The sequence below is a fragment of the Natrix helvetica genome, assembly GCF_964273705.1.
Source record: "Natrix helvetica genome assembly, chromosome: 5".
Taxonomy (NCBI): domain Eukaryota; kingdom Metazoa; phylum Chordata; class Lepidosauria; order Squamata; family Natricidae; genus Natrix; species Natrix helvetica.
In genome coordinates, this window is record NC_138551.1 from 104,316,479 (window position 1) to 104,344,361 (window position 27,883).

At 43.1% G+C, this 27,883-nt stretch overlaps 1 protein-coding gene across 4 annotated transcripts in view; it reads left to right on the forward strand.

The window, feature by feature from the left end:
* Positions 1-27,883, forward strand: part of GRID1 (glutamate ionotropic receptor delta type subunit 1) — an 809,729-nt gene that overhangs the window by 500,203 nt on the left and 281,643 nt on the right. For all 4 annotated transcript variants that reach the window (XM_081956605.1, XM_081956606.1, XM_081956608.1 and 1 more), the window contains exon 4: positions 4,479-4,684. In XM_081956605.1, the coding sequence (XP_081812731.1) occupies positions 4,479-4,684 (206 nt within the window). The remainder of the gene's footprint in view (positions 1-4,478; positions 4,685-27,883) is intronic.

The following is a 27,883-nucleotide window of genomic DNA, read 5'->3' on the forward strand; positions in this document are numbered from 1 at the left end:
CACAGTGCTCTTTTTAGCAAATGTGTTGAAAAGAATAGTTGTAAGTCTTCCAGCTACTGAATTATTTCCATTTATAACCAATATAATGCCTTGTGCATTAGGGCAAAGATATTCTGTTTTCTTCATCAATCCAGAAATTCTCTTCATTGATAATGGACAAGATTGAAAGTCATTGCTTACCTTGTTATTGTTGTTAGTTGCTAAGTCATAGCCAACCCATCGTGACCCCATGGACAATGTACCGCCCAGCCTTCCTGTCATCTACCATCCTCTGGAGTCCATTTAAGCTGACGCCTACTGCTTCAGTGACGCCATCCAGCCACCTCATTCTCTGTTGTCCCCTTCTCTTGCTCTCAATCGTTCACAGCATGAGGCTCTTCTCCAGTGAGTCCTTCCTTCTCATTAGGTGGCCAAAATCTCTGAGTTTCATCTTCAGGATCTGGCCTTCTAAAGAGCACTCAGGTTGACCTCCTCTAGGACTTACTGGTTGAATCACCTTGCAATCCAAGGGACTTGCAAGAGTCTTTTCCAGCATCATCATTCAAAGGCCTCAATTCTTTGGCGGTCAGCCTTTCTTATGGCCCAACTTTCACAACCATACATTGCAACTGGGAAAACCATAGCCTTGACTATACGGGCTTTTGTTGGCAGGGTGATGCCTCTGCTTTTTAGCATGCAGATTCCAAAATCTTCATCCTTTTAGGAACCAACCATAACAACCCCATATAGGAATATTTGTCCACTCTACACTTATATGACCCCACAGTAGTGAAATATTTTGCTTCCCAGGACTTCATATAATGTATCTTATCTCCTTCCATTGATTCCTCTGTTAAAGAGTTTGGCAATTTTGTACTTGCATTTGAAGTTCTGAAAGATATCTTATGTTCACATTTGCCTCAGGAATCAGATTAATTGCATGAGGAAGAGGAATTGACCAGGAGTCATTCATTTCAAAAGCAGACGTAGCAGAAACTTTCAGATCTGGCTCAAAGATTGAAATTGATGGAGAACCTTGAACCCAAGCAGTACGTAACTGAAGAACAGGCAGACTTGCCTCCAGCTGTTTTCAAGAGGGAAGGATCTAGAATTCTTTCAAGTCCCTGAGAATGTAGACCTAGTATGTATGAAGACATCCAGAGGAGAACCCTGCAATACAGCTTAAGGAGAAAAAAAGAAAAAAAGTCAACCTTCAAGGAATTACTCAAAACAGAACTGAGCTGTAACAGATAAAGGTCAAGGGAAGCACCCACTGTAAAAACCTCTAGAAAAACCAAAGCCATGCTGCTTAACCAATCTTCATAAATTCTTTCTCCTTGAAGACCCTGTTATCAGTTTGTTTTGGCATTTGGACTTTTTCACAGTTATGTTCAGGATTTGTACCCTGTTTTGTCTTGCTTGGTTTGCAAGAACTTCTGGCTTGAGATTCTAAGCTTGGTTTGGGAGACTCAGTGGCTAAGATGCTGAGCCTGTCAATCAGAAAGGTCGGCAGTTGGGCGGTTTGGATCCCTAGTGCCGTGTAACAGAGTGAGCTCCCATTACTTGTCCCAGCTTCTGCCAACCTAAGCAGTTCGAAAGTACATAAAAAATGCAAGTAGAAAAATAGGAACCACCTTTGGTGGGAAGGTACCAACGTTCCGTGCACCTTCGATGTTTAGTCATGCTGGCCAAATGACCACTGAAATGTCTTTGGACAACGCTGGCTCTTCAGCTTTGAAATGGAGATGAGCACCATCCCCTAGAGTTGGGAATGACTAGCACGTATGTGTGAGGGGAACCTTTACCTAATTTGCATTTAAATGATGGGCATTGATCATCCCAGATTCATAATTTAGTCTTGTAGATTTAAAAATGTTAACATTTATCATTAGAAATATTGGAAATATTTCCCTGTCATGTGTGATTTTCTTGCTCTGAAATTTGGTGGCTCTTCGATTTTCGCTTAAATGCTTGTTCTTTTTTAAGCAAAGTCAAAACACTTTGAATGCACAAACACTGACGTTCAAAAGTTAATGCTCTCCCCATTTCAAATGGTAGTCTATTTGCTTCCAATATTGTAGTTTTCCCACCAACAGGTTAGGAGAAAACAGAATTTATTCTAAAAGGTCAGCCTCTTCATTCATCTTTCTCCACAAGCAGGTTTTCACTTTCAGAATAAGCACTGGAATATAGAAAAAAAAAACAAGATCTACAACATGTACTCAAGTTAGTAAAATGCACCAATGCTATTTTTATTAATATTTCAACATGTATAGAAAACAGCTACGAGGATAATCAGAGTTCTCAGCTATTTAATCCATAATACTGTAATTCTCTGCATATTCGTTCCAACCAGTTGGGCTTTTTGAAGTTTGTCACCCCAAGCATAATGAAACCCAGAATGAAGCTGGATTTAGCCCATGGAGTTTCAAATACCAACATGTGGCAGCTTTGAAAACCCCTGTTTTCTCTTGCTGAAACGGAACCTGCATATAATCCCTGGTTTTATTTTGTTTGTGATTACCTCCTCTTTAGTTGCAGTGATTGCCTTTTTAAAATGAGTGTGACTGTTGCAATAAAATAAAATAAAATAAAATAAAATAAAATAAAATGAATGCACTTCAAGGTTTAGACATCGTCAGAATTATTTAAAAAAAGCCAAAATCCTATAGTGATAATTGATAAGCACAACTGAAATCAGCCTGTGTTGTCCTGAGGAATGTCAGCATAGAGGAAAAGATGGCAGGATGCACAATTGCTTGTAAGCTGCCCAGAGTTACCTTAAGGGAAGATGCCTATAGGGCACGGGCAGCAGAACTCTCCATCAGATTCCTGGAGGGCAAGTCTGTTTGTGGCTGGCAGTGTGCCAATGAGAGCTGATAGGCTTCAGTTCCTTCCCATGTGTCAAAATGCCTGAAGCTCCTGAGAGTTTTTCTGCTTTCCTTAAAGCAAAAAGCTTCCACACTAATCCTAGTGGTGCTGAAAATGAACACCTGTTTTTAATCTGAGATCTGGCATTGAGGTATTGTTGTGGTTTGGCAACTCCAGTGTCCTGAAGGGGAACATTTCCATAGCAGTGGTGGGATTAATTTTTTTTTAGTACCTGTTCTGTGGGTGTGGCTTGGTGGGCTTAGCTTGGCTTGGTGGGCATGGCTTGGTGAATGTGGCAGGGCAAGGATACTGCAAAATCCCCATTCCCTCCCCACCCCACTAACCCGCTTTCCAGCTCCGTTCTCCTGTGCAGGGCAACAGAAGAAGATCAGCTGAGAGGCAGCAGGGGCGGGGCCAGCCTATTTGCCGGTTCTCCAAACTATTCAAAATTTCCGCTACTGGTTCTCCAGAACCTGTCAGAACTGGCTGAATACCACCTCTCTTCCATAGTACAAGATGGAAATTTAGCTATCTGCATGAGATATACTGTAAATAAGGGACATGGATTCTGTACTACTCCTGTTTGCAGGGAATGCCCACTGAAATAAAATTAAAATAAAAGAGAATATTTGTAGGCCAGGGTTGAAATAAGGGGTCCTTCGTGCACTCTGAGCTTGGTTGTTTTCTTGCAGACATTTGATTACCCAACTTCCTGAGGTGATAATGTTACCAAGTCTGGGTATTGAAAAGTCTGCAAGAAAACAACCAAGCTCAGAGAGCACTAAGGACCCTGAAATAAAATTAACTAGTCAAGGGGGACTGATGGCCTAGAGTAGAAGATACTTCTATGTGAGCGAATAGGATGTTTAGTGAAAACTTAGTAAGCATGATGACACACCCAGCCATGAAGCTAATTGGGGCAGTCCCAGAATTTCTCAATGGGACGTGGTGGCTCAGTGGCTAAGATGCTGAGCTTGTCAATCAGAAAGGTCAGCAGTTCGGCAGTTTGAATCCGTAGCACCGCATAATGGAGTGAACTCCCATTACTTGTCCCAGCTTCTGCCAACCTAGCAGTTCAAAAGCATGTAAAAATGCAAGTAGAAAAATGGGAACCACCTTTGGTGGGAAGGTAACAGCGTTCTGTGTGCCTTCGGCATTTAGTCATGCCAGCCACATGACCACGGAGACATCTTCGGACAGCACTGGCTCTTTGGCTTTGGAACGGAGATGAGCACAACCCCCTAGAGTCGGGAATGACTAGCAACTTTGTGCGAGGGGAATCTTTACCTTTATACCTAAGAATTTCTCAAATGGCCTTGAACTTTTGGTCTCACCATTAGAAAGAATGATGGGTAGATTCTGGAAGGAAGTTAAACCCAGGAAAAAAGTATTCACTTACTACATACCTACTGTGAGTTGTGTTTTGTTTTCTATTTCAGGAATGTCACAATACCTTCAAATGAGGGATTTCCAATGAGATTTGGGTTTATTCAGAGTAAAATCCAGCAGGCTAAAAGAAACCTCTTTGACAAGCCAAGGGACATCTCTGTTTTTTGACCTTTGTCGTGGGTTCTTCTTTGCTTAGAGCTATGTTCTTTTTCTGAGTGATTTCTGTTTCTCTTCGGCAGATATCCGTGGCCTACAAGGATTTCTGGATCAGGCTTCAAAGCTTGGACTTGACGTGTCTTTACAAAAAGTAGACAGAAACATCAGCAGGATTTTTGCCAGCCTTTTCACTTCCATGAAAACCGAAGAGCTGAACCGCTACCGAGATACGTTACGGAGAGCCATCTTACTTCTGAGCCCAAGGGGAGCACAGACGTTCATCAATGAGGTTAGCACTTTCTTTCTGGAATCTTTTCTTAACTGAAAGTGATCCTTAGATCATCTCCACATCTGCAGTTCAACCTTGAGATGCCGTGCTTTCAAGTTGGGGTAAATGCTAAATCATCTGCTGTGCAACAATAAATGAAATAAAATATAGACTTGAGTGCTTTAAAAAGTACTTACATACAAGGAGTTGTGCATGGTATCTCATAGGCAGATTGTCAATCACACTTTTGAGTTTTCTCCTCTCTTTTTGACATTCCTCACCATTCTAATAGCTTTAAAGTTGCAAATATAAATCATATCTGCTTTCCATGTTCATGTGATTGATAGATGTGGACAACTGGATACTCTTCACTGACAGGAGTGATTATGGGACGTGATCAGCTTATTTGGAAAATGGTTCCATACATTTCCCTTATTTATGGTATATTTATTTATGCTAACCTGGTGTTTGCCTTCTTGGGCAAAGCTTACCTCACACTCATCACTGTTGTGTTTGTTAAATTTGAGTGCTACAAGTTTGACATAGTAGGCAAAGAAGTATGTATGATTTGAAATGGATATTTCATATATATTTTAGTGGATCTGATAAATTGCCCCTATGGGAAAGTAATTTCTAGGTGAATTAATATTTTAATGAATTTTATCATTTATAAATGAATCAATAATGTATTTTTGACAGGGATCATCAGCTAATTAATCTTCACATGGAATTATGAGGAACAGTTAATTGCTCTTTTTGAGGTGATGGGAATAAATAATTATGGAAGCTCATACAATAGAAAAGGGTCAGATGGCAGAAAATGGTCTAAATACATTCTTTTTTTTTAAGTTTTTGCTTTGTTTAGTTTGAATAATACAATATTACATAATGTTATGCTTTATATTTGATAACAATCTAGTTATCATTACCATGTGGAATTATGTTCTCGTTGGATGGTATTTTTTTTCTCTCTCTCTCTCTCTTTAATGAAATTGATTTTGACCAACTTGAAAAATCGAAACCAAAATACACATAAATGCAATAGGTCTGATACAAAGAGGATATAATATTAATGTTCTCTAGTTATCTTGTTATGGTTTATCAAATTTGAAGCGTTGTGGTTTACCAGGGCCTGGACCTATATTTAACATTTTCTGTATTAACCAATTGGTGGTTGTCTTATTTATTTGTGCTTGAAAAATGTAGATTGTTGCTTTTTTTATATAGAGAATATGAAATGATTTTTCACTGCTTTCTTCTGAGAAAATATACCTACATATAATTTTTTTTTAATTTGCTTGTTTTGTTTTCTTTGTTTTGTTATGGTCTCCTCTCTAAATAACAACCAGGTATGAACCTGCTTAGCTTTTAAATATCAGCCAAAGAACGGTTGAGAAGGAAATTTAGAACAGAGAAAACGTTACTTCCCACTTCAGTGGCACACATTGCACTATGAATTTCTGGAATCCATTATATCAAAATATAGCAACGGACACTAATTTAATGGGACTAAATATCTCAAAGGGAGATCAATCTGGAGGTTTTGAAGACTCCTGGCTACGTCTGAGTTGGGGAAAAACTATCTGTAATTATCAGTTGTAAGGGAGCAATAGTTGCAGAGGATGTGTCTCCATTTCTTGCTTTTGTGGGTATCGGAGTGGATTTTGTTGGCCTTTTGCTGGACTAAAATGGGAGTTATTTTGACAGGCATGCAAATTAAAGGCTTTATGTGGGTCCTGGGTCCAATGGACATAAGTTGTATTGTACTCTGAGAATTAGGACTTTATACTCTGGAATACAAACTCTGTGTGTTGCATTGTGGGGTTTGAAAACTTAAGAGAAATGTGCAAGGTATCTTTCTGGAAACAATGTTCTCCACCATCCTGTCGAAAGGCCCTGGGTTTGGTTCTGTGCATGTGCTAGATCAGTGATGACTAACCTTTTTGTTATCACATGCCAAAAGTGTGCAAGAGAGATACTGTTGCAGGAAATTAAGGGACTCAGATATTGGAATCAAAAGAAGTTGCTTTATTGGTACCAAGGTTTCTGAAGTTAAGGCAAAACAGCCATTTGACATCTGAACAACAACTTATAGAAAAGACAGGCTTTATATATTTTTCAAAAGCAGCAGAAAACGTGAATATTACATGCTGGTGCTGATGTGTTTGTAGTTTCTGTTACTACATTTCTTGCTTAACTTGTTCCAGTAGGTTCTTGTGGCTAGCTTGTCCTTCTTGAGCCATATGTGTGAACTGGAGCTGAACCTGTGGCTTTCAATATTTCCTGCTTTTGTACACGTCTCAAAAGCAGATCTTTATTTCTTCTTTCTGCCATATCTTACTTTTATATTTTAATTTACTTTATATCCTGCCTTAATACAACACATGCGTGCATGCCCATACCCATAATGTAACATGTGTGTGACCCCTGTGCCCTGCCCCCTGCACATGCGTGCATGAACCTTTCCATGCTCCCTGTGCATACATGCGCAACCCCCCCGCACTCCGTTTTGGGGGAAGCAGGCCTCCCTGAAACCTCCTGGGACCAAAAATTACCCCCCCACATGCATGCAGCTCCTGCATGCACCCACACACCCACACACACATGTGCAGCAGAGACCCAAAAATTAGCTGGTCGCTGAGAGGTGTGTGCGCACATGCGCGGTGGAGCTGAGCTTGGCCAACGGGTTGTGTGCCCGCAGAGAGGGCTCCATGTGCCACCTATGGCACATGTCCTATAGGTTCGCCATCAACGCGCTAGATTCTTCCATCCTTGACTGGATACATCAAAGTGAGTTGTTGACAGCGTTTCAGCTAATTTAAGGTTTTCGACGGTGCTTTGAAATTGCTTTCCTTATATATTTGCGGACTCCAATATATCAAAGGATGCTCTTCCAAGCTGCCTTTCAGGCTTGCTGAAAAGAACCCAGATAAATTAAGGACTGTGCTATATTTCTATTCACTCCAGCAGCAATATTTCATTATGTGCTTCCAAGCGCTGCCCTCTAAAATACATAACTTCTGCTAATATTCAGGTTTGCCATTCACATGTCAGAAAGGCAACAGCCCTGCAGGATGTGAAGTTTAAAGGGTAATGCACTAAATTATCATGTTGCTCAGACCTTCCCCAGAGAAAAAGGGCTATTACAGGAATTATTAGGCTAATGATCCTGATATTTTTCCAGATCCCTGCAGGAATATACGTCTGGGTTGAATTAAGAAGTAATTTGTTCAAAAAATCTTCTGTTACTGAATCTTGATTGATTCAGCAAAGCTTTAGGAGACGAAAAGTTGAATAATGGAAGTATGTAATCTTTTTAAAGGCTGTATGCCTTTGAAATATGCTAAAGGGGATAATTTGGCAATCATATAGGCCATATGGAAGTTAGCAGGTTACTTAACTCTATACTATTTATGAAGCCGTGAGCCACCTGCACACTATTTCAATCACTGGGGGAATGAAATACAGCATTTTTACTGGGGTTGAAGTGTGACATTTGAAATAAAATGGATTTTTAATAGGTTTGGGAAGAAAAAGAGATATGGTCCATTCTTGGGAGGTCTGGATGACCTGTTTCAGTTTCTATCACACCGTCAAGGCCTGGGAGCTATTCTGCAGAAGGGATAGCTAGGCAGACTATCCTTCTGGTGCAATCTATCTTTTGTCTTTGAAAGACCATAAAGGCTCTTGAGGGGATCAGCGGCTGAGCTGTTCAGAGAAAGCACTGAACCAGAACCAAAAATGAGGGTTATGTAAGAGCCAGACATCAGCAAAATGTTAATAGATAAGACACTTTTAAACTATTCAGATCCTAAAACATGAAATTTTGCTCCCTTTCCTTTTTTTTCACAGAGAGCTAAGTGAGAGGGTTGGAGACTACATGACTTTTACTATGAATCTCTGCTTGGTCTTATTGTCATCTCTGCTTCTAAAGACTTAGAAACGAGGGAAAATCTGGGGCTGGATGATATGACTAAGACACATTGGTCTGTGATGCTGGAAATATTGGGAAATATTCCATGTGTTTCTGAAGGGTACCACACAATTCAAGTGGTATCTCAATTTGGTCCTGAGACTGAATTTAAGACTTTCTCCGTTTAAAATGAGATTAAAATAAAAATTGAGAACAAACGGTCCAATTCACCGTTGATAATGTGTATATTTTTCTTCTCCATCAAAACACTCTGCAATAGAGGAAGTCTAAAATAAAATCCAGAGAACTGAATAAGTATTAGTATAACCTAGAGCTCCGCGAGGCCGCGGCTCACGCTCCGCGGTCCCCTTCATGTTGACTTAGGAAGGCGGGGAATGGGACGTGTGCAGGAGGGAGGCTGAGGCTAGAGGAGTCTCCTGCACACGTGGTCCCATTCTCCTCCTTCCTGACTCCTGAGTCAACATGAAGGGGACCACGGAGTGCTCCCATTCCCGACCACGTGTGCAGAAGGCTCCTCAGCGCCTTTTCCCTTTTTTTTTTAATTTTCATGATGAGAGCGGTGCGGCTCTGCCTCCCCTGCCTCCCATGACCGCACGTCCCTGGTATTGCCATATGCACTATCCAGACTTTTTGTCCTTCTTGTTCCTCTTATTAAAAAACAACAACAACCCCTGTATAATTCTTTTGGGAAATCTGACAATCAGAATCCATAATGCCCTTTAGCTAATTAGATTCTTGAATCCAGTTTAACTTTATTGTTTTCAAATTGTATCAGGCCAAGGTCAACAGCCCCCACTTTTATGTATGTATTATTTGTGATATTTATGTGCTTCCCTTTTTCCAGCTCTAATTTTCCTGGCTATTGATCCCATCCCGTCTCTGACCAGCAATGTAGCTGGCTTTTGGGTCGCCAGAGCCTAACCTCTAATTCCAGCATATAATTGTGCCTGTGTTTTGTAAATTGCTTTATTAGCCATTGTTCTTTCTATTTAACCAAGAACGCCATGCCTGTAATGATCCAGATGTTTGACAGCCTTTTAAATTTAATAATAATTGGTTTTGAATGCAAAGGGCAAAATGGTGTCAGGTACTTAGAGCAATGACTATAAATAAAGCTGCATTTGAGATAAATTTACCTTTCATGTTACAATCTCCAGTGGTAGGAATCTTTTGAATGCAGACAATCAAGTTAATCTGAACACATGCAAATTACTGTTTTATTACTCCACTTGTAATCCTTTTTAATAGAGAATTTCAAGTGGTGTAGGAGTGTTGATGGAAAATACCGCAGATAGTATTCAGATAATTCTGCCTCTTCAATTAATCATGAACAATCTAAATCTGGTTTCTGCCAGAGAGAAGGATGTGGCCTTTGGATTGATGCCATCAATAGCTGAGGAATGGGCAGGAAAGGGCCCAGGCCGAAGAAGGACCTTTTCCATTACAGGGTTAGAACTGAATAGCAAACTGTTAATTGCCTTAAAATTGTCCCATGGAAGTACAGCACACTTGAAAATTCTCTCGATATGTTACAAGTCTTCGGCATCTGTTTTGTAATACAGGTAGTCTTTGAGTTGCGACCATAACCGAACCCAAAATTTACGTTGCTAAGTGAGACATTTTTTTAAAAAAATTTTTATTTTATTTTTATCCTCTTACATAGCATTTTAAGTATACATTCACATAATTGGTATTGTTCTTTACATTTATCATCATTCTTATACATTTATTATTTCATTTAATAAGTTATAATGTACAATTTGGTTTGCTTTATTTACCATCCCTTCCTCCTTTTGTAACATCTCCTTGTTTTCCCTTTCTTTTCTCCCTCCCTCCCTTCTCTACTTTCTTCCTTCCTCCTCTCTTCCCCCCACCTTCTTCCCTTCCCTTTCTCCTACTCCTGCTCTTCCCCTTCCCCTTTCTACCCTCTCTCCTAAGTGAGACATTTGTTAAGTGAGTTTTCCCCCATTTTACACAACATTTCTTGCAAGAGTCGTTAAGTGAATAACTGCAGTTGTTAAGTTAGCAACATGGTTGTTAAGTGAATCCCCATGGACTTTGCTTGTCAAAAGGCTGCAAAAATTCATCACATGACCCCAAGATACTGCAACGGTCATAAATATGAAACAGTTGCCAAGCAACCAAATTTTCATCATGGGACCATGGGGATGCGGCACGGCCATAAGTGTGAAAAACAGTCATAAGTCACTTTTTCAGTGCCATTATAACTTGAACGGTCACTAAATAAACTCTTGTAAACTGGAGACAACCTGCATTATTTTAGGGTTCTAAGTGGAATTATTAACCTGCTGTAATTCTGAGGGCAGCAAGTGGTATATGTTTGTGTAATTGAATAATATCTGCCCACAAAACAGTTAGCATTCTGATAGTTTGGAACCATTTGCTGCCATTTCCCCCCTGATTTATCCCTGGATTGACAGGTCTTCCTCTCCACTTATTTACTTAGGTGATTTACTATATCTGGCATTTTGCAAATTGCAACCCTGGGTAGCTAACAGAGAATTTAAACCCAAAAGCCTTAGAAATAAATCCACAACAACAACAAAAATACCTAAGGAAAAACGACAATCACCATATTCACATTCCCACCATTAAAAGTGGGCTACTTATGCACAGTTGTTTACACAGAAAAATAGTGAACAAAAGTGTGAATGCCCTTTTAATCAGTACTTCTTGTGCTTCCTTTGCAAGAAATAACAGCTTTCAAAGACTTCCTTTATGGCAGCTGAGAGTCTTTGAGTTTGGCTCTTGGGTTTCCTCCCTCATTCATTTTTGTTGAATTCTTCCAGCTTAGAAGTATTGTTAGTACTTTTTGCAGATACAACACATTAAAATCTCCAAATTTTTAATAACATTCCTATCTGGGGACAGAAGAACCTTTTAAAACTGTAGCTTTTCTGTAAACACTTCACGATTCTGTTGGAGATGCATTACAGATCTGAAAGTACTTATGTACAAGGAGTTGTGTAGCTCTTTGCTGCTTAGTTACCTTATTTCACCAAAAATAAATATTTAGTGGTAAGGCTTGTATTCCTTTCATAGCAAGGCAACACACTTGGGGTGATTAGAACATATGATATTGCCAGGGGAGTAAATAATTAGGCTTTTCCAGAAAAACAGAGTGGATTTAGGCAGAGTTTTAGAGTATGTAACTATTCAAGTCGGTGATCCTCTCTGACCTTGGAGGTTTTCTTGCAGAATTTCCTTACCCAAAGTAGATAACCTCATCAGTGCACTGATGATGCTACCTAGTTTGGTAATAAAGCATCTGCAAGAAAACCACTAAGCTCAGTAAACAGCAGCTTAACTCTGAGTTACAAATATTTTCTTCTATTGGTATTCAAGTCTTGCTTACCAATTAGTTATTTTATTTGCTTGTTTGTTTGTTTTTTGTTTTGTCAAACATGTACAAGATGGCAGGCATAAGTATGAACATGGACCTGAACAAAGGAAATGAATTCAAATAAATGGGACAGGGATGGTAGGCATGCTGGTGCACTTATGCACACCCCCTTCATGGACCTCTTAGGATTGGGGGTGAGGTCCACAGTAGACAGTTTAAGGTTGAAGCTCTGAGGGTTTGAGGATATAACAACAAAGTCAGGTAGAGCATTCCAGGTGTTGACCACTTTGTTGCTAGTCGTATTTTCTGAAATCGAGTTTGGAGCGGTTTACCTTGAGTTTGTAGCTATTGAGGTTGAAGCTGAAGTAGTCGTTGACAGGTAGGATGTTGTAGCAGACAATTTTGTGTGCTATGCATAGGTCAGACCACAGCCAGATTGTCCAGTCCCAAAGTTTCGAGCCTGGTGGCATAAGGGATTATGTTGTGAGTAGAAGAGTCAGGTACTCTTCTCATGAAATACCTCTGGACTCGCTTGATTGTATTAATGTCCGATATACAGTATGGATTCCAGGCAGATGAGCTGTATTCGAAAACTGGTCTGGCAAAGGTTTTGTATGCAAAACCTTTTCTATTTATTTAAAGTTACATGGCACTGTTGTTGCTAAGGGTTGAGGGGTTCTTCTTATTTATCTTGAAGTGGATGAAATGTTCCTACTCTAGAATGGCTCTTGATATTTTATGGAAATAAGTGAATTATTGGGAGAGAATATTAGCTAACTAATCCCTTAAACTTCACTTCCTTCCTGAAGTCATAGTATCTTATATGTTTTCTCCCTTTGTATCTTCACCTTAAATCTGTGAACTAAGTTAATCAAACTCCCCCTTTACATAGCTTACACCAGTGATGGCTAAACCTTTCCTGACCAAGTGGCCAAAGCATGCACGTGAATGCACACATGCGCACCCAAACCTCCAAAATGCAATGTGCACACACCTCCTGTGCCTGCACCACGCTCCTGTGCAGGCACACATGGGGGCTCCACACACGCCCTGCCCCACACATGTGTGCATGCTCCCCCACATTCCCCCACCCCTATGCACATGTGTGCATGGCCCCCACATACCAGCTGCCTGCCATGCATATGCATGCAACCCCCTTGCAGGTGACCCCCCTCGCATGCGTACGCAGCCTCCTGCAGGTGCATCAGAGCTGAACTGGGGTAATGATCAGATCCGGAGGGGGTGGACCCACTCCAGTACTCCAGATGGAGCGTCCGAGGCTAGTCTTGAGATTCCACGCTGGGAGGAGTTTGACCCTGTTGTCACCGAAGATTTGGACAGGTTGCGCGGGCGACTGCGAGCCACCACATGTTTATTGGACCCGTGTCCCTCCTGGTTGGTACTGGCTTCCTGGGAGGGTTCATGAGGCTGGCTACTGGGACTGGTGAACGCTTCGTTGGGTGAGGGCCTTTTACCAACCGCCTTGAAAGAGGCGGTGGTGAGACCCCTGCTCAAGAAGCCTTCTCTGGACCCAATGGAGCTAGCAAATTATCGTCCTGTCTCCAACCTTCCTTTTTTAGCGAAGGTTGTTGAGAGTGTGGTGGCTCAGCAGTTCCCGCGTCACTTGGAGGAAGATGATTATCTAGACCCGCGCCAGTCCGGCTTCCGGCCCGGTCACAGCACGGAGACGGCCTTGGTCGCGTTGGTGGATGATCTCTGGAGGGCAAAGGATGGGGGTTGTTCCTCCATCCTTGTCCTATTAGACCTCTCGGCGGCTTTCGATACCATCGACCAGGGTATCCTATTGCGCCGTCTGGAGGGGTTGGGGATCGGGGGCACCGTATTGCGGTAGTTCCGCTCCTACCTCTCTGGCCGGATGCAATGTGTGTTGACAGGGGAGCAGAGGTTGACCCCAAGGCCCCTTACTTGTGGGGTCCCACAGGGGTCGATCCTCTCGCCTCTCCTGTTCAACACATATATGAAACCGCTGGGCGAGATCATCCGTGGTTTCGGGGTGGGATATCATCTGTACGCTGATGATACTCAGCTGTATATTTCCACCCCAAACCACCCCAACGAGGCTGTCGAAGTGATGTCCCGTTGTCTGGAAGCCGTGCGGGTCTGGATGGGTGACAACAGGCTCAGGCTCAACCCCTCCAAGACAGAGTGGCTGTGGCTTCCGGCTCCCCGGTACAACCAGCACATTCCATTGCTGGCCATCGGGGATGAACAATTAGCCCCGGTGGAACGGGCACGCAATTTGGGCATCCTCCTTGATGCCCGGCTGGCTATGGAAGATCATGTGGCAGCCGTGGCGAGGGGGACGTTCCACCAGGTTCGCCTGGTGCGCCAATTGCGACCCCTTTTGGACCGGGAGGCCCTGCGCACAGTCACTCACGCGCTAGTGACGTCTCGCCTGGACTACTGTAATGCTCTCTACATGGGGCTCCCCTTGAGGTGCACCCGGAGACTGCAGTTGGTCCAGAATGCAGCCGCGCGGGTAATTATGGGGAGATCGAGGTTCTCCCATATAACACCTCTCCTGCGCGAGCTGCATTGGCTTCCTGTGGCCTACCGGGTGCGCTTCAAGGTGTTAGTTACCATCTTCAAAGCGCTCCATGGCATAGGGCCTAGTTACCTGCGGGATCGTGTCCTGCCCCATACATCCCTGCGGCCCATTCGCTCACACAGAGAGGGTCTCCTCCGGGTGCCGTCCTCTAGAGATTGTCAGAGTAGGTCCTTCTCTGTGGCGGGCCCTACCCTTTGGAACGACCTCCCCCCAGACATTAGAACAACAACCGATTTCTGCTCCTTCCGCAGTAAACTGAAGACCCACCTGTTTCGGCTAGCCGGCCTGGCATAACTCGACAACTTTTCCACCCCTAGGTCATTTTTTAATTGTTAATTTTAGTTTTTAAACTATTAATGTTATTGGGGTTTTAACCTTTTTGAGTATTGTAATTATTTATTTATTTTTTACCTCCTCTGTATGACATTGTGCTGACTGTTGCTTGTGTACGTCGCCCCGAGTCCCTGTGGGGAGAGGGGGCAACTAATAAGTCCAAATAAATAAATAATAAATAAATAAATAATGGCTCATGCGCTATCAGAGAGGGCACTGCGTGTCACCTCTTGCATGCATGCCATAGGTTCACCATTATGGGCTTAGACTAAAACATATACTGTATGCAACCTTATATTACATATGGAACAGTGGTGGGTTGCAGGAGGTATGCCCCGGTACAGGCGTACTGGAGCCTGCCCAGAGCACCGGGTACCATTCCGGTATGGTGCTCCGGAGGGCCCACCCGCCCGCCCGAGCTCCTTACCTGTCCTTTAAAGCCTTTGGCGCTTTCACGCAACCGCATGGTGTGTACAGCACCTGTGCGACACTCCACTGTGCTGCTGGAGCATCGCAGAGCGGAGGCTTGCGGAAGTGTCGCTGGCAGGTATGACGCATGCGCACACCGGTACTGGTTGGAACGGGATCCGGAACCCACCCCTGATATGGAAGGATTATCCTATTTCACTTCAACTATAAATTCTTTTGTTCCCATGCAGGTCTGTTTGATACAAATATTTTATGAATTTCCATAAAAGGAAGGTTCTTATATCAAATTACAGGAGGCCTCCAATTTCTTTGTGGAATATACTAATACTTATTTTTTAAAAAAATGTCAGCAGTAGAATTACTGCGTAAATGCCAACAAGTGTTTTTTCAAACCATGGCACAGTGAAATTGTATTTAATCATTTTGCTTGTAATGCTTGCGCTTTATATGATTTAGTGCCAGTGTTACAAACTGAGAGATAAAATATTATACACAATAAGAAACAATCTAAATTAATGTAGATGAAACGCAATAAAAACTCTTTAATAAGGCAAAACATCTAAGAATGTCAGAGGCCCAAATATAAGCGAGAGTTTCTTCCTGGGAAAAATACAGTAGCTAAACCTAAAATATTTGCTGGAAGAAACGTAAAATGAAGCATCAATAAGCTGCCAGGAACACCTTGGTGTTTTTAACCAGCCTAGAAATGAACAGACCTCTGTGAACTGAATAACATGATTTTGAACATCCAAGCGATGAGGGTAATTCATGTAGATGTATTTGGTTATTTATGTCCTAATTAATTCCACCGTGAACTATTAAAGTATCTCTCTCTGGGCTATGTTTGCAAACAGCTCTCAAACTGCAGATTCTACAAGCAGTTCAGGTGCAGCAAAATATATGTCATTGATGAGGGCCTATTTAATCTCGGTGCTTCTATATAGGGGTCTCTAAACCCAGTTTACCTCCCTGTTCTGACCCCCCCCCTTCCTCCCTCGCCAACACAGACTCACACCGAGCCAAAGCTACGTCACAGGATTTATTGCACAGACAGACAGACAGATCCTTGGCAGCAATCCACCATGACTAGACTCTCAGAACCCTCCGGCACGGAGATTCAATAGCAGCTATCCAGCCTGCCACGCTCACAAGACGGAACTTCCCCAATAGTTCCTGCGTTGACTTCTGCAAAGGGCGTATACACAATCAGTCTTTTTATAGACTGGAGAGGAGTCTACTTATCAGCAGCTGAGAGCAATTACCTCCAGTAACTGCGCTCTTGCTCCTTATGCCTGTGAGCACGTCGGTAACGAGCATCTAATAACTCACTGCTGATGTCTGACTCACTGTCCCGTTACTCCTCCCCACTGCTCCAAGGCATGACATCAGGAGCCCCCTTCCTTTGGCTTTCACCGCTGCTCCATGCCTCAGGCGCCTCCTGGTGGCCGACCAGACTCTCCGATCCCTGCTCGGAGTCAGAACCCTGCCCAGGGTCCTCCACATCCTCCAGACTCATAGGGACCCTCACTCTTGGAGTCTGGTGGCAGCTCCAACAGCTCCTGCTGGGCTACAACACATCCCCAAGGTGTCTCCTAAAATTAAGCTGTCTCAGGACCTGCTTTCTTTCTGAACATAGAATCTAGTCCAGTGATGGCTAACCTTTTTGTCATCACATGCCCATAATGCAATGTGCCCCACACCCCCGCGCATGTGTGCGCTCCCCCCCACCGTGTATACATGTGTGACCCCCTGTGCATGCACACATGACCCCCACCCAATTTGGGCCCATTAGGCCTCCCTGCAGCCTCCTTGGACCAAAAATGGGCCACGGGGGGGGGGGGTTGCACCGCACCCCCTGTGCACCATTTTGGGCCTAGTAGACCTCCCTGAAGCCTCCTGGGACCAAAAACAGGCTGCAGGGGATGCACTGCACCCCCCACGCTCCCCCCTACGTATGCACACATGACATGCCCCCGCACATGCATGCACGACATCCCCAGCCCCCACGCATGTTGCGGGACCCAAAAATTAGCTGGCCGGTGGGAGGCATGCGTGCATACGCGGTGGAGCTAAGCTGGGGCAACGGTTTGTGTGCCTGCAGAGAGGGCTTTGAATGCCACCTGTGGCATGCATTCCATAGGTTCGCCATCACAGATCTAGTCCAACCCCTTGGAGACCCTATACTCATGATGGCAAACCTACGGCATGTGTGCCTCAGGTGGCACACAGAGCTCCCTCAGCCTGACTCTCCACTCATACGCATGCCTCCCGCCAGCCAGCTAGTCTTCGGGTCTCTGCTGTGCATGGGGGGGGGGGGGAATTCACCGATCTCCGCAGTTATTTCCCAGCGCGCACTACTTTTCTTCCCACAGTGCGCCCTGGCTTTCCCCTGCATTCCTGCAACCTGTGCCTTCCCCGGTCTCCGCAGGTTCCACCCTCCGCAGGTGCCTCTCCATCGCAGGAATGGAGGAGAAAGCCTGGGCGCGATGGGGAGAGAAACTGGGGAGTTCGTGAGCCTCCCCCCGCATCCCACGGGGGATGACTCGCATTACATTTTGGGGATTGGGGCATGCACGCTTGCATTTGCAGACACAAACACACATGTGTTTGGGCACTCAGTACCAAAAAGGTTAACCATCACTCCCCTGTACCATTTGGGACAAATAGCTTTCCAGTCTCTTCTTGAAAGCCGCACAACTTCTCCAGTCATCTTCAGGGGTTTCTCCTTTTCTGGCGTCTGAGAAGCATGTGATGGTTCTTTAGATGGCAATGCCAAGACTTAGGAAGGCCATCTTAATGGCTAAATGATACGTTCATTGTTTGCCCTTAAATTAATTTGCCACAGGTAGTCCTTGACTTATGGGACCGGAATTTCTGGTACTGACCAAGTGAAGTGAGTTATAACTGATTTCATGTTTATTTTGCCATGGTTGTTAAGCATATCTCTGCAGTTCTTGTTCAGTGAATCATGCAGTGAGTCTCTCAGGAACTTTGCTTGTCGAAAGTGGGCTGGAAAGGTCGCAAATGTTGATCCTGTGACCCAAAGATTCTGCAACCATCGTAAACATGGTTGCCAAATGCTGTTGTGACCTGCCAGCTGCCGGTGGAGCTAGTGGCACACTCAGACAACGAGGACATTGGGGAGGAACTTGGGCCAATGCTGAAGTCTGGGGAAGGCTCTGATGGATGCTCTGTGTCAGACACAGAGATAGATACCCAGGGTTGTCCGAAATTTCCCAGCAACCAGAGAGGCAGCTGCCTTGGGAGGCTGAGATGAGTGGGGAGGAAGAAGAGCTGGGGCCTGTGCCAAATGCACATATGCACAGAGCAGTTAGGGGAATGAAACAACGAAGGACAAGGAGCCATTTCAGGAAGCAAAGCACACATGGATGCTGAGTGGCCCCTTCCTGGAGTGGTTGTCGTAGGAGACAACAGTTCATATTTCTGAAGATTTTGCTCATTGTTTTTTGTGCTACAAAGACTGATTGCCAGAACTTAATTTGCAGCCTCTTGGCTGGCAGCTCACAGCCTTGCAATAATAGCAAGGCACTAATAAGGTCTGTTATTGCAGTTAACTCCTTGAAGGACTATTGCCTGGACTTTTTGGTGGGTGAATGCAATTAATTCACAAGAGGTAAATAAAGGGGTTTTTCGTGACCAGGAGTCTGTTTCTTGCTTCTGTGAAGGCTGGGTCAGAACAAATGCCCAGATTTTGCCCATGGGTATGCTATGGCGGTCATAAGTCATAAATCACTTTTTTCATTGCTGTTGTAACTTTGAAAAGTTGTCAAATGACTGGTTTTACTTTTAAATCCATTTTTATTTATTTGGATATATCATGTTGGACTTCTAATTCATTGGCTTTTTTAAAAAAGCTGAGCTTGACTCCTGATGATGACAAGGGCATGTCCAGAAAGTTTTGCGGCCAAAACCATGGTTGTGGTTTGATGTTACCTCCTTGCAGAAATATATTTTCCTTCCCTCCATGTGTCAACCAGCTCATCCTCTCCTAAACTGGCTGGCTGTGTTTAAGGTTTTGCAGTTTGTATAATTGACCGCACACATTGCATTTGGAGCAGAGCTAATAGACAAAGCGGTATTAAGGAAGGTCCAGCAGTTCGAAAGCACATAAAAATGCAAGTAGAAAAATAGGAATCACCTTTGGTGGGAAAGTAACAGCGTTCTGTGTGTCTTCGGCATTTACTCATGACAACATGACCACGGAGACATATTCGGACAGCGCTGAATCTTCGGCTGTCAGTGTTCCAAATAGCATCCAAAAGTAAATCAGAGTCCAAGGCAAAGTATTCCTCAAAGTTTCAACTTATTAAGAGAGACGTTTTGGCACATCTGGGAAAACCTGAATCTGAAAGCTTCCTGGTTTTCCCCACCAAGTTGAAAATTCAAGATCTTGACCCCACACCCACAAGTCCATCACATGGTCCAATCTCCCACTGCCATGCTGGCAGTTCAACCCATCCAGTTCCGGTCAGGTGCAGAGGTGCAGAGACAAAGAATGACCTTAGCTTTCTAGAAAGAATTTTGTTATGGCTACATATCATCTAACTCCGTACAATCCCCCCTCCCATTTTCCCACAGTGGAAAATGCATAATGGAATAATAGGAAGTGTGGCAGGCCAAAGATCCAAAAGAAAAGATAGCTGCAGGCCTGACATCGGCTTTGAAACGGAGATGAGTGCCGCCCCCTAGAGTCGGGAACAACTAGCACATATGTGTGAGGGGAACCTTTACCTTTAGCATAATTCAGATATTTGAATAGGTGAAGTATCAGGTCTCCATCCTGTAAGTTTAGTACAGTTGTTATTTTGCTCTTTATGGACAGGGCGAGGGCTGCAGTCCAGAAAGGCTGAGCTGTAAGAAATCCAAGGCATTTGCCACTCTACCTTGGATACACTCTTTGTGTTTCTTGAGGTAGGATGGCAATAGTGTTGTGAGCCCCTCTGGTTATCTTTTGTCTTTACTCCTGAAAAACTCTTTATGCAGGCTTGTCCTCAACGGCATTTCTGCAGCAGGAATATCCCACAAGCCGAACATTTTTTATTAATCGAATACTGTGCTGTCGTTTTTATTACTATAGAGAAAAATGAACCTTTAATATGAAAGTGCAGCCTGAGTGAGAGAGCATCAGCCTGTTTGTGTATGGGTTTGTGTGGCATGTTATTTGCAGTGTGTTTGTCTTTTCTAAAGTGGGAGAAAAAGACCAGAAATAGGAGGCACAGAATCTCATGCCTTGAATTTAAAGCCTGCGATTTTTCTTTCCTTCAAACCTAATTTCTGCATCCATACCTTTGAAAGTCTGGTTATTGTCACTTTTCATTGTCAGCACAGGCAATCTCAGTTTTGCCCTCCTTGAGGTATATCTACATTTGAATTCCCTTCCTTCCTCTCTCTCTTCCTTCTTCCCTTCCCCTCCCTTTCCCTTCCCCTGCCATTCCTTCTGTCTGTTTATCTGTCTTTCTTTCTTTCTTTCTTTCTTTCTTTCTTTCTTTCTTTCTTTCTTTCTTTCTTTCTTTCTTTCTTTCTTTCTTTCCCAGCCTACTTTGCTGTCTCTGGCATTGCCTAAATAATGCTCAAATTGGGATGAATGTTTAAAAAGCTCTGCTAGCCAGATCAAGGCCAAGTGCTCTGAAAATGGCCTCAATCTCTCTTAATAGCTTTTGAATAGCTTGGTCTGTACATATATGCATCCATTAAACATAACAAGGTAGGATTTTGTGCCAGTGCAGATTTCCTTGTCATCAGCTTGGGTGTGCATCTATGCATACATATATATGCATATCTACAAATGAAAGATTACCCTGCCTTATTCTGTCGTGTATTTATTGACAAAGTTAATCTACTATAAGAGGTAGACTGTTATCTTTATAACACATTGGTTACTATATTTTTTTAAAGAGCTTAGAATTGGCTTCCTAAAGCTCACACAGTGTGTATTCTGTGCATTTTAGGGGAAGGATCCATGCAGTAGGCAGTGTGATGGTCTCTTTTTGGAGAGACAAAGAATAATCCCCCATACAACATACATAACTTCTGAAATGGAAGAAGAAGTTACAGTTATTAATTAATGATCAGATCCAAAATAAATAGAAGAAAAGAATGTGCTGTGTAGACTCAACCTCTAGTTCATAGCAGGAGGTCCACAAGTCCTCAGTGAGCCTGATAAACTCTTTGGGGAAATACAATTGATCTCAGGAGCCTTTCTGGATGTAAGATGATGGACTATAATAACTATTTTTTTCTATAATGTTGACATATTCAAGATTGTGAATATGTCCACCATGTAAATATCAAATGTATTTTTGGGTCCATCTGGATTCATTTACAAAATTTCAAAGAATATTTCCCATGCTGGAGAATGGATTCAGAAGATGGAAGTTCCTTCCTTCCTTCCTTCCTTCCTTCCTTCCTTCCTTCCTTCCTTCCTTCCTTCCTGCCTGCCTGCCTGCCTGCCTGCCTGCCTGCCTGCCTTCCTCCCCCTCCCTCCCTCTATATCTATCTATCTATCTATCTATCTATCTATCTATCTATCTATCTATCATCTATCATCTATCTATCCATCCATCCATCTATCATCTATCTCTATTTATCTACCACTCCCTCCCTCCCTCCCTCCCTACCTACCTAGCTATCTCTGTCCAAACTGTATACCTGATAGAATCCCTGAGTTTATAAAATGTCTATTGGCCCCTCACTTCATCTTTTTCCATCACCAGTTCAGAATAACCATTATTTCATCAGCCTTTGGATGAAAAGGAAAGGTAAGGCTGGCTGTCCCCTCAGACTAACAATGCAGCCCACTTCTGCCAGTTGATCTCCCCCTTCTCTTATGGAAATAAATATGTTTATAAAGCCTATAAAAGGTGGAATATTATGTAAATGCGAGGCATTTTTTTTTCACAGCAGTGAAGTTTTATGCGCATCCTCCATTGTTCAAAAATTGAAGAACTTTAAAGTAATCAAGTAATTTATTGTTGTCCCCCTTTTTGTTCATTCTTTCTTTCAGAAAATACAGGTAGGCTAATAACTGTTGATGTCTTTCCACCGTAAATAGGTTTCTTTTTTTTTAAATAGGCTGTATAAACACTGAAATTATATCTTGCATTTATGCATTCTGGATCTGTGGTCACAGAATCCATAAATGTGTTTGAAATGCAAATAACATGGAAATTATTTTTGCCATTTAGAACAAGGGATAATTGTCTGCGAATTAAGTATTATTTACCTGAATGTTTGAGAAGGCTAATAAATGATGACTGATTAGTTCTTTAACAAGATCACATGCTATTATCTCATGGCTTGAGTTTTTTTCTTCTCCTAAAATAATGATAGAAATACCAGATCTACATGCAAAGGGGCTGGATTTTACATTGAATAAATGCTGAGAGAAAAATAGAGAACTAAGTCTGGAATCCTGTACCATTGGCTATGTAAAGCTCGAAGCAATTGGTTTCTTTACAAATGCTAAAGATTTTGCCCTGTGAAAAGATATTGCATAGCTTAGGAGTAAGTGACCACTATGCCTGCACAAAGGGACACATTGAAAAAACAAAGCATTAATGTTGAGTATTATTTGAGACTCTTGTATGTTGTTTCATAAGTAATGGATGTTTTTCTATGTGGAACAGTCAGAGAATTCATGTGCATGTTTAGCTACAAAAGACATATCTGCTTCAAAAACAAGGGAGACGCTTCAGTCAAATGTACTTTGCAAGCCCCTCTTTGGAATAGTCTTCAGTCTTCTTCACAGTTTTATCTCCTCCTCCCTCTTCATCTTCCGCTCTTTCTCCTCCCGCTCCTCCTCACTTCTTCCTCCTCCTCCCATTTCCTCCTCCTCCTTTTCTCCCTCTCTCTCTCATTTCCTTCCTCCCCCTCCCCCTCCTCCCCTCTTCCGCTCCTCTCTTTCTCCTCCCACTCGTCCTCACTTCTTCCTCTTCCTCCTCCTCTTCCCCCTCCCCCTCCCATTTCCTCCTCTTCCTTTTCTCCCTCTCCCTCCCATTTCTTTTTCCTCCTCCCCTTCCGCTCCTCTCTTTCTCCTCCTCCTCCTCCTCCTCACTTCTTCCTCCTGCTCTTCCCCCTCTCCCGCCCATTTCCTCCACTTCCTTTCCTCCCCCTCCCTCCCATTTCCTTCTTCCTCCCCTTCTGCTCCTCTCTTTCTCCTCCCCCTCCTCCTCACTTCTTCCTCTTCCTCTTCCCCTCCCCCTCCCATTTCCTCTTCCTTTTCCCCCTCTCCCTCCCATTTTCTTCTTCCTCCTCCCCTTCCGCTCCTCTCTTTCTCCTCCTCCTCCTCACTTCTTCCTCCTCCTCTTCCCCCTCCCCCTCCCATTTCCTCCTCTTCCTTTCCTCCCTCTCCCTCCCATTTCCTTTTTCCTCCTCCCCCTCCTCCCCCTTCCGCTCCTTTCTTTCTCCTCCTCCTCGTCCTCACTTCTTCCTCTTCCTCCTCTTCCCCCTCCCCCTCCTATTTCCTCCTCATCCTTTCCTCCCTCTTCCTCCCATTTCCTTCTTCCTCCTCCACCTCCTCCTCTCTTTCTCCTCCCTCTCCTCCTCCCATTTCCTTCTTCCTCCTCTGCCTCCTCCTCTCTTTCTCCTCCCCCTCCTCCTCACTTCTTCCTCTTCCTCCTCCTCCTCCTCCACCTCCTCCTCCCATTTCCTCCTCTTCCTCCTCCACCTCCTATCTTTCTCCTCCCCCTCCTCCTCACTTCTTCCTCTTATCCATCCTCCTCCCTTTCCCGTTCTCCTCCCCCTCCTCCTCTTCACTTCATCCTCTTATCCGTCCTCCTCCCTTTCCCGTCCTCCTCCCCCTTCTCTTCCTCCTCTTGCCTTTCTACAAATACCCCAGCAACTCTTTAGCTAGCTTTCAGTAGCACCACTTCAAAGTCAAACCACGTTTGTAAGATCAGTTATGTGGGATCTTGCTTCAGGAAGGTTGCTGTGCTGGAAAAGTGAGGGATGTGATGAAAAACTCCTGATCAGTCTTAGAGAAGATTCACCATGAAATGCATTTGTGAACCCAGCTGCCTTGCTATTTTTCCCATTGCAGCTTTTTAAAAGTGGCGAGAACAGCTGGCTGTGTCCACATTGTGGAGATATGCTATGAATTCCAAAGGGCCATAGCATTACTGTAATTGGAAAACAGAATTTCTTCCTCTATTGTTAATACACAAAATGCCAATTGTATGGAAGAATAGTAAGTCCTGTAGTTATTCAGAAGTTCCATTTCTCCTGCTGTAGATTTTATCACTTAAAGGGAATAAAATGACCATTTTTCATCCCGCTGCCACAGTTCATAAATGGTTGGCATGTCTCCTAAGAGGCCCCAACAGTTTGCACTTAGATAGGTATCTCTCTCTGAAATTAGATTTGTATATTCCCTGTTTACACTCCAAGAAATAGTCATTTTTCTACGTATGCAAATCATTTTCCAGAAACCCTGCCCGAAAATGTTCCTGTAAGCTTTTCCAGCTTGCTTGCCTGCTAAAAAGATATCATATCCTGATTTCCTAGAAATAATACAATAGTTGTGTGTAGAATGAACATCCTCCTTTTTCTGCAGTTATGTCTGTTCCTCAATTATCAGAAGTACCTTGTAATAGCAGGCAAATGGAGAATTGAAGTAGTCACTGGGATCCAGGCCACAGTCCAGTAATTCTAACAAATATTAATTTAAGTGGAAATAAAATAAAACACAAATGTGTTCATAAGATCAAGTCGACCTGTCCTTTCCTGCCTTGTGTTGGGACCAATTCTATCAACATAAAAATACAGATGGACCACTTTAGGAATATTGCTGCTTTTACAGAAAGGCAATCAAGAGAGAGGGAGGGGGGTAAGGCCATTTAATTGCTCTCTTCCATAAATTCTGTAAGGAAATATCCCAGCCAATAGCAGCAAACTAAATCATAAATAACTAGCCCCAAGTCTGTCATCTAGAAATTAATGTCCATGCCATTAAAAGCTTGATAATCTACCTTAATACTCTGGAAACATGTTTAATAGAGAATGGTGGTCCTAACAACAACAAAAATCGGCTAATCAGTCTTGATAATTCAAAGTTAGGAAGTCTGACATGGTGGGAATAATTTTCCTATGTTCGTCTGTCTAGTTTGCAAAGAAGCACATCCATAAAATGAGTCAAGTTAAAATGCATACAGTATACTGTATTTTCTAAAACTAGGCCTTGTTCAGTGTCTTTATTTAAGCAGAACCTGTCCATTCACCCAAAGGGCTGTCAGATTGCTGCAGGTTTGTAATCTGGGTTTGTGCATTTTGCTGCCTCTTTTAGAAAAAAAGAAGAAAGTCTAGGTATGTCACGCATTGGGTGAAGGTTTGTTACTTCTTGCAAAAAATATACCTTCTAAGCCAAGCATCATTAGGAGGGGAATATGTAGTTTCATTAGAATTCATACTCCACATTACAATAAATAGGACCTAGTTATCTGCAGGATCGCATCCTACCACACACGTCCCTACGACCAATCCGCTCTCACAGGGAGGGACTCCTCCTGGTGCCGTCCACCAGGCAATGCCAGCGGGCGACACCTAGGAGTAGGTCCTTCTCTGTGATGGGCCCAACCCTCTGGAATGACCTCCCCCCCGACATCAGAACCACCACTGACCTCCGTTCCTTCCGTCAAAAACTAAAGACTCACCTGTTTCAATTAGCTGGCCTGGCACACTCTTAGTCTTACCTCCTGGGGATATATTTTAATTGGGTTTGGGTATTTTAATTGGGATGTTTTAGGGCTTTTATACTATATTTATTTCTTTGTACAGTCTCACCTCCTCCACTCAAATGCTCAAGTATTTAATTGTTTATATATTATTTATATTGTTATTTATGTATTTTATCTGTGTTTCATTGACTGTACACCGCCCCGAGTCCCTTTTTGGGAGAGGGGGCGGTTTATAAATCCAAATAAATAAATAAATAATAAATAAATAAATAAATAAATAAATAAATAAATAAATAATAAATAAATAAATAAATAAATAAATAAATAAATAATAAATAAATAAATAAATAAATAAATAAATAAATAAATAAATAATAGAATAAATCAGAATTCAGATAAACTATTTTTGAGAAGCTTCTGAATTTTGGTCCTGTCTTCATTTCCCCTTCCTTCCTTCCTTCCTTCCTTCCTTCCTTCCTTCCTTCCTTCCTTCCTTCCTCCCTCCCTCCCTCCCTCCCTCCCTTCCTTCCTCCCTCCCTCTCTCTCTTTCCCTCCCTCCGAAAATGCCTTCAAGGCATGTGTTAGTGATTCTTTGCCAAAGCACCAAGTCTGGTGTGAGCTTTGAAGATAACATTACAATTCCGTTCTACACCTCTGCATGGATGTGAGGTCAGATGCAATAAAGATTTCCTTGCTCTCTCAGCTTCGCAGTATATAAATGTCCACCAAGAACCAGACAATTTCCTTTTTTTTAACCTTTATTTTATTTCCTATCATCACACATACGCACACACACACACACACACACTGTTCTGGCTGAAATTACAGAAATCAAGCGAAGAAGAAATATCCACGCAGCAGTTGACTGATGAACATTACATCGATGGTGTCTTCTTTTGAGTGTGAATGTGGGATCTTCATAGGAATCTGCAGAAATGTGGCAACAGATGCCACTTGGTAAATCCCCCAGAGCTTTCACAGTTTGGAACTGAGTGTTTAGGACTTCAGCTGTCATTCCTGCTGTGGTCCTGTTCTATTTCATTCTCCCCAGGGAAGCCACAGAGAGAGACAAGGCCAGGGAGGTTGCTCCTTGGTGGAGAATGTTACAGACAAAGCAGGGTTGCTGCAGCGAAGAGGGTCATCTCTAGCAGGACCTCAGTTCACATTAGATCTGCTGTCTGAGATTTTTTCCCCCTCTCTGGAGCAGCTGCCTCACCCTATTAATAGTCTCTTGCAATCTCACGTATCTAAAAGGCTGGGAAAATGAGGTTCCTGGAGAACCACCATCTGAGTGGGAGGTTATTGGCAAGACTGTCTTTTGCAACTGAGCACAGGTGGAAAGGATGGATGGAGGTTGCCAAGTCACCAGAGTGGCACTTGGGGTGAGTGGAAAGTCAGTTGAGGAGTTGTTTGAGAGCAAAAATATGGTATCAATTGATTCATGCTAAGACGCACACAAGGAACCATACTCTCTACTTGGTTGACTAGGTCAGTGAAAAAGTCAATCCAAAGGGCAAGTGTTGAGGATGGGGAAGGAAGCAATTTTTTGCTTAAATGATTAAGAAAAAAAATTGAAACTAGAAGCCAGAGGGCAAGCAGTCCTTTCTTCACCCCCTTTCCCCTCCCTCCCTCACACCCACCCTCCTTTTTTCCTCATTCCATAGTCCAGGGAGCAAGGGTGAAATTCAGCAGGTTCTGGAGAAATGGTAGCGGATACTTTGAGTAGTTCAGAGAACCGGCAAATACCACCTCTGGCTGGCCCCAAAGTGGGGTGGGAATGGAGATTTTGCAGTAGCCTTCCCCTGCCACGCCCATCAAACCACGCCCACAGAACCAGTAGTAAAAAAAAATGAATTTCACCACTGCCAGTTATTTCACCACTTATTTGGAGTATTATTTG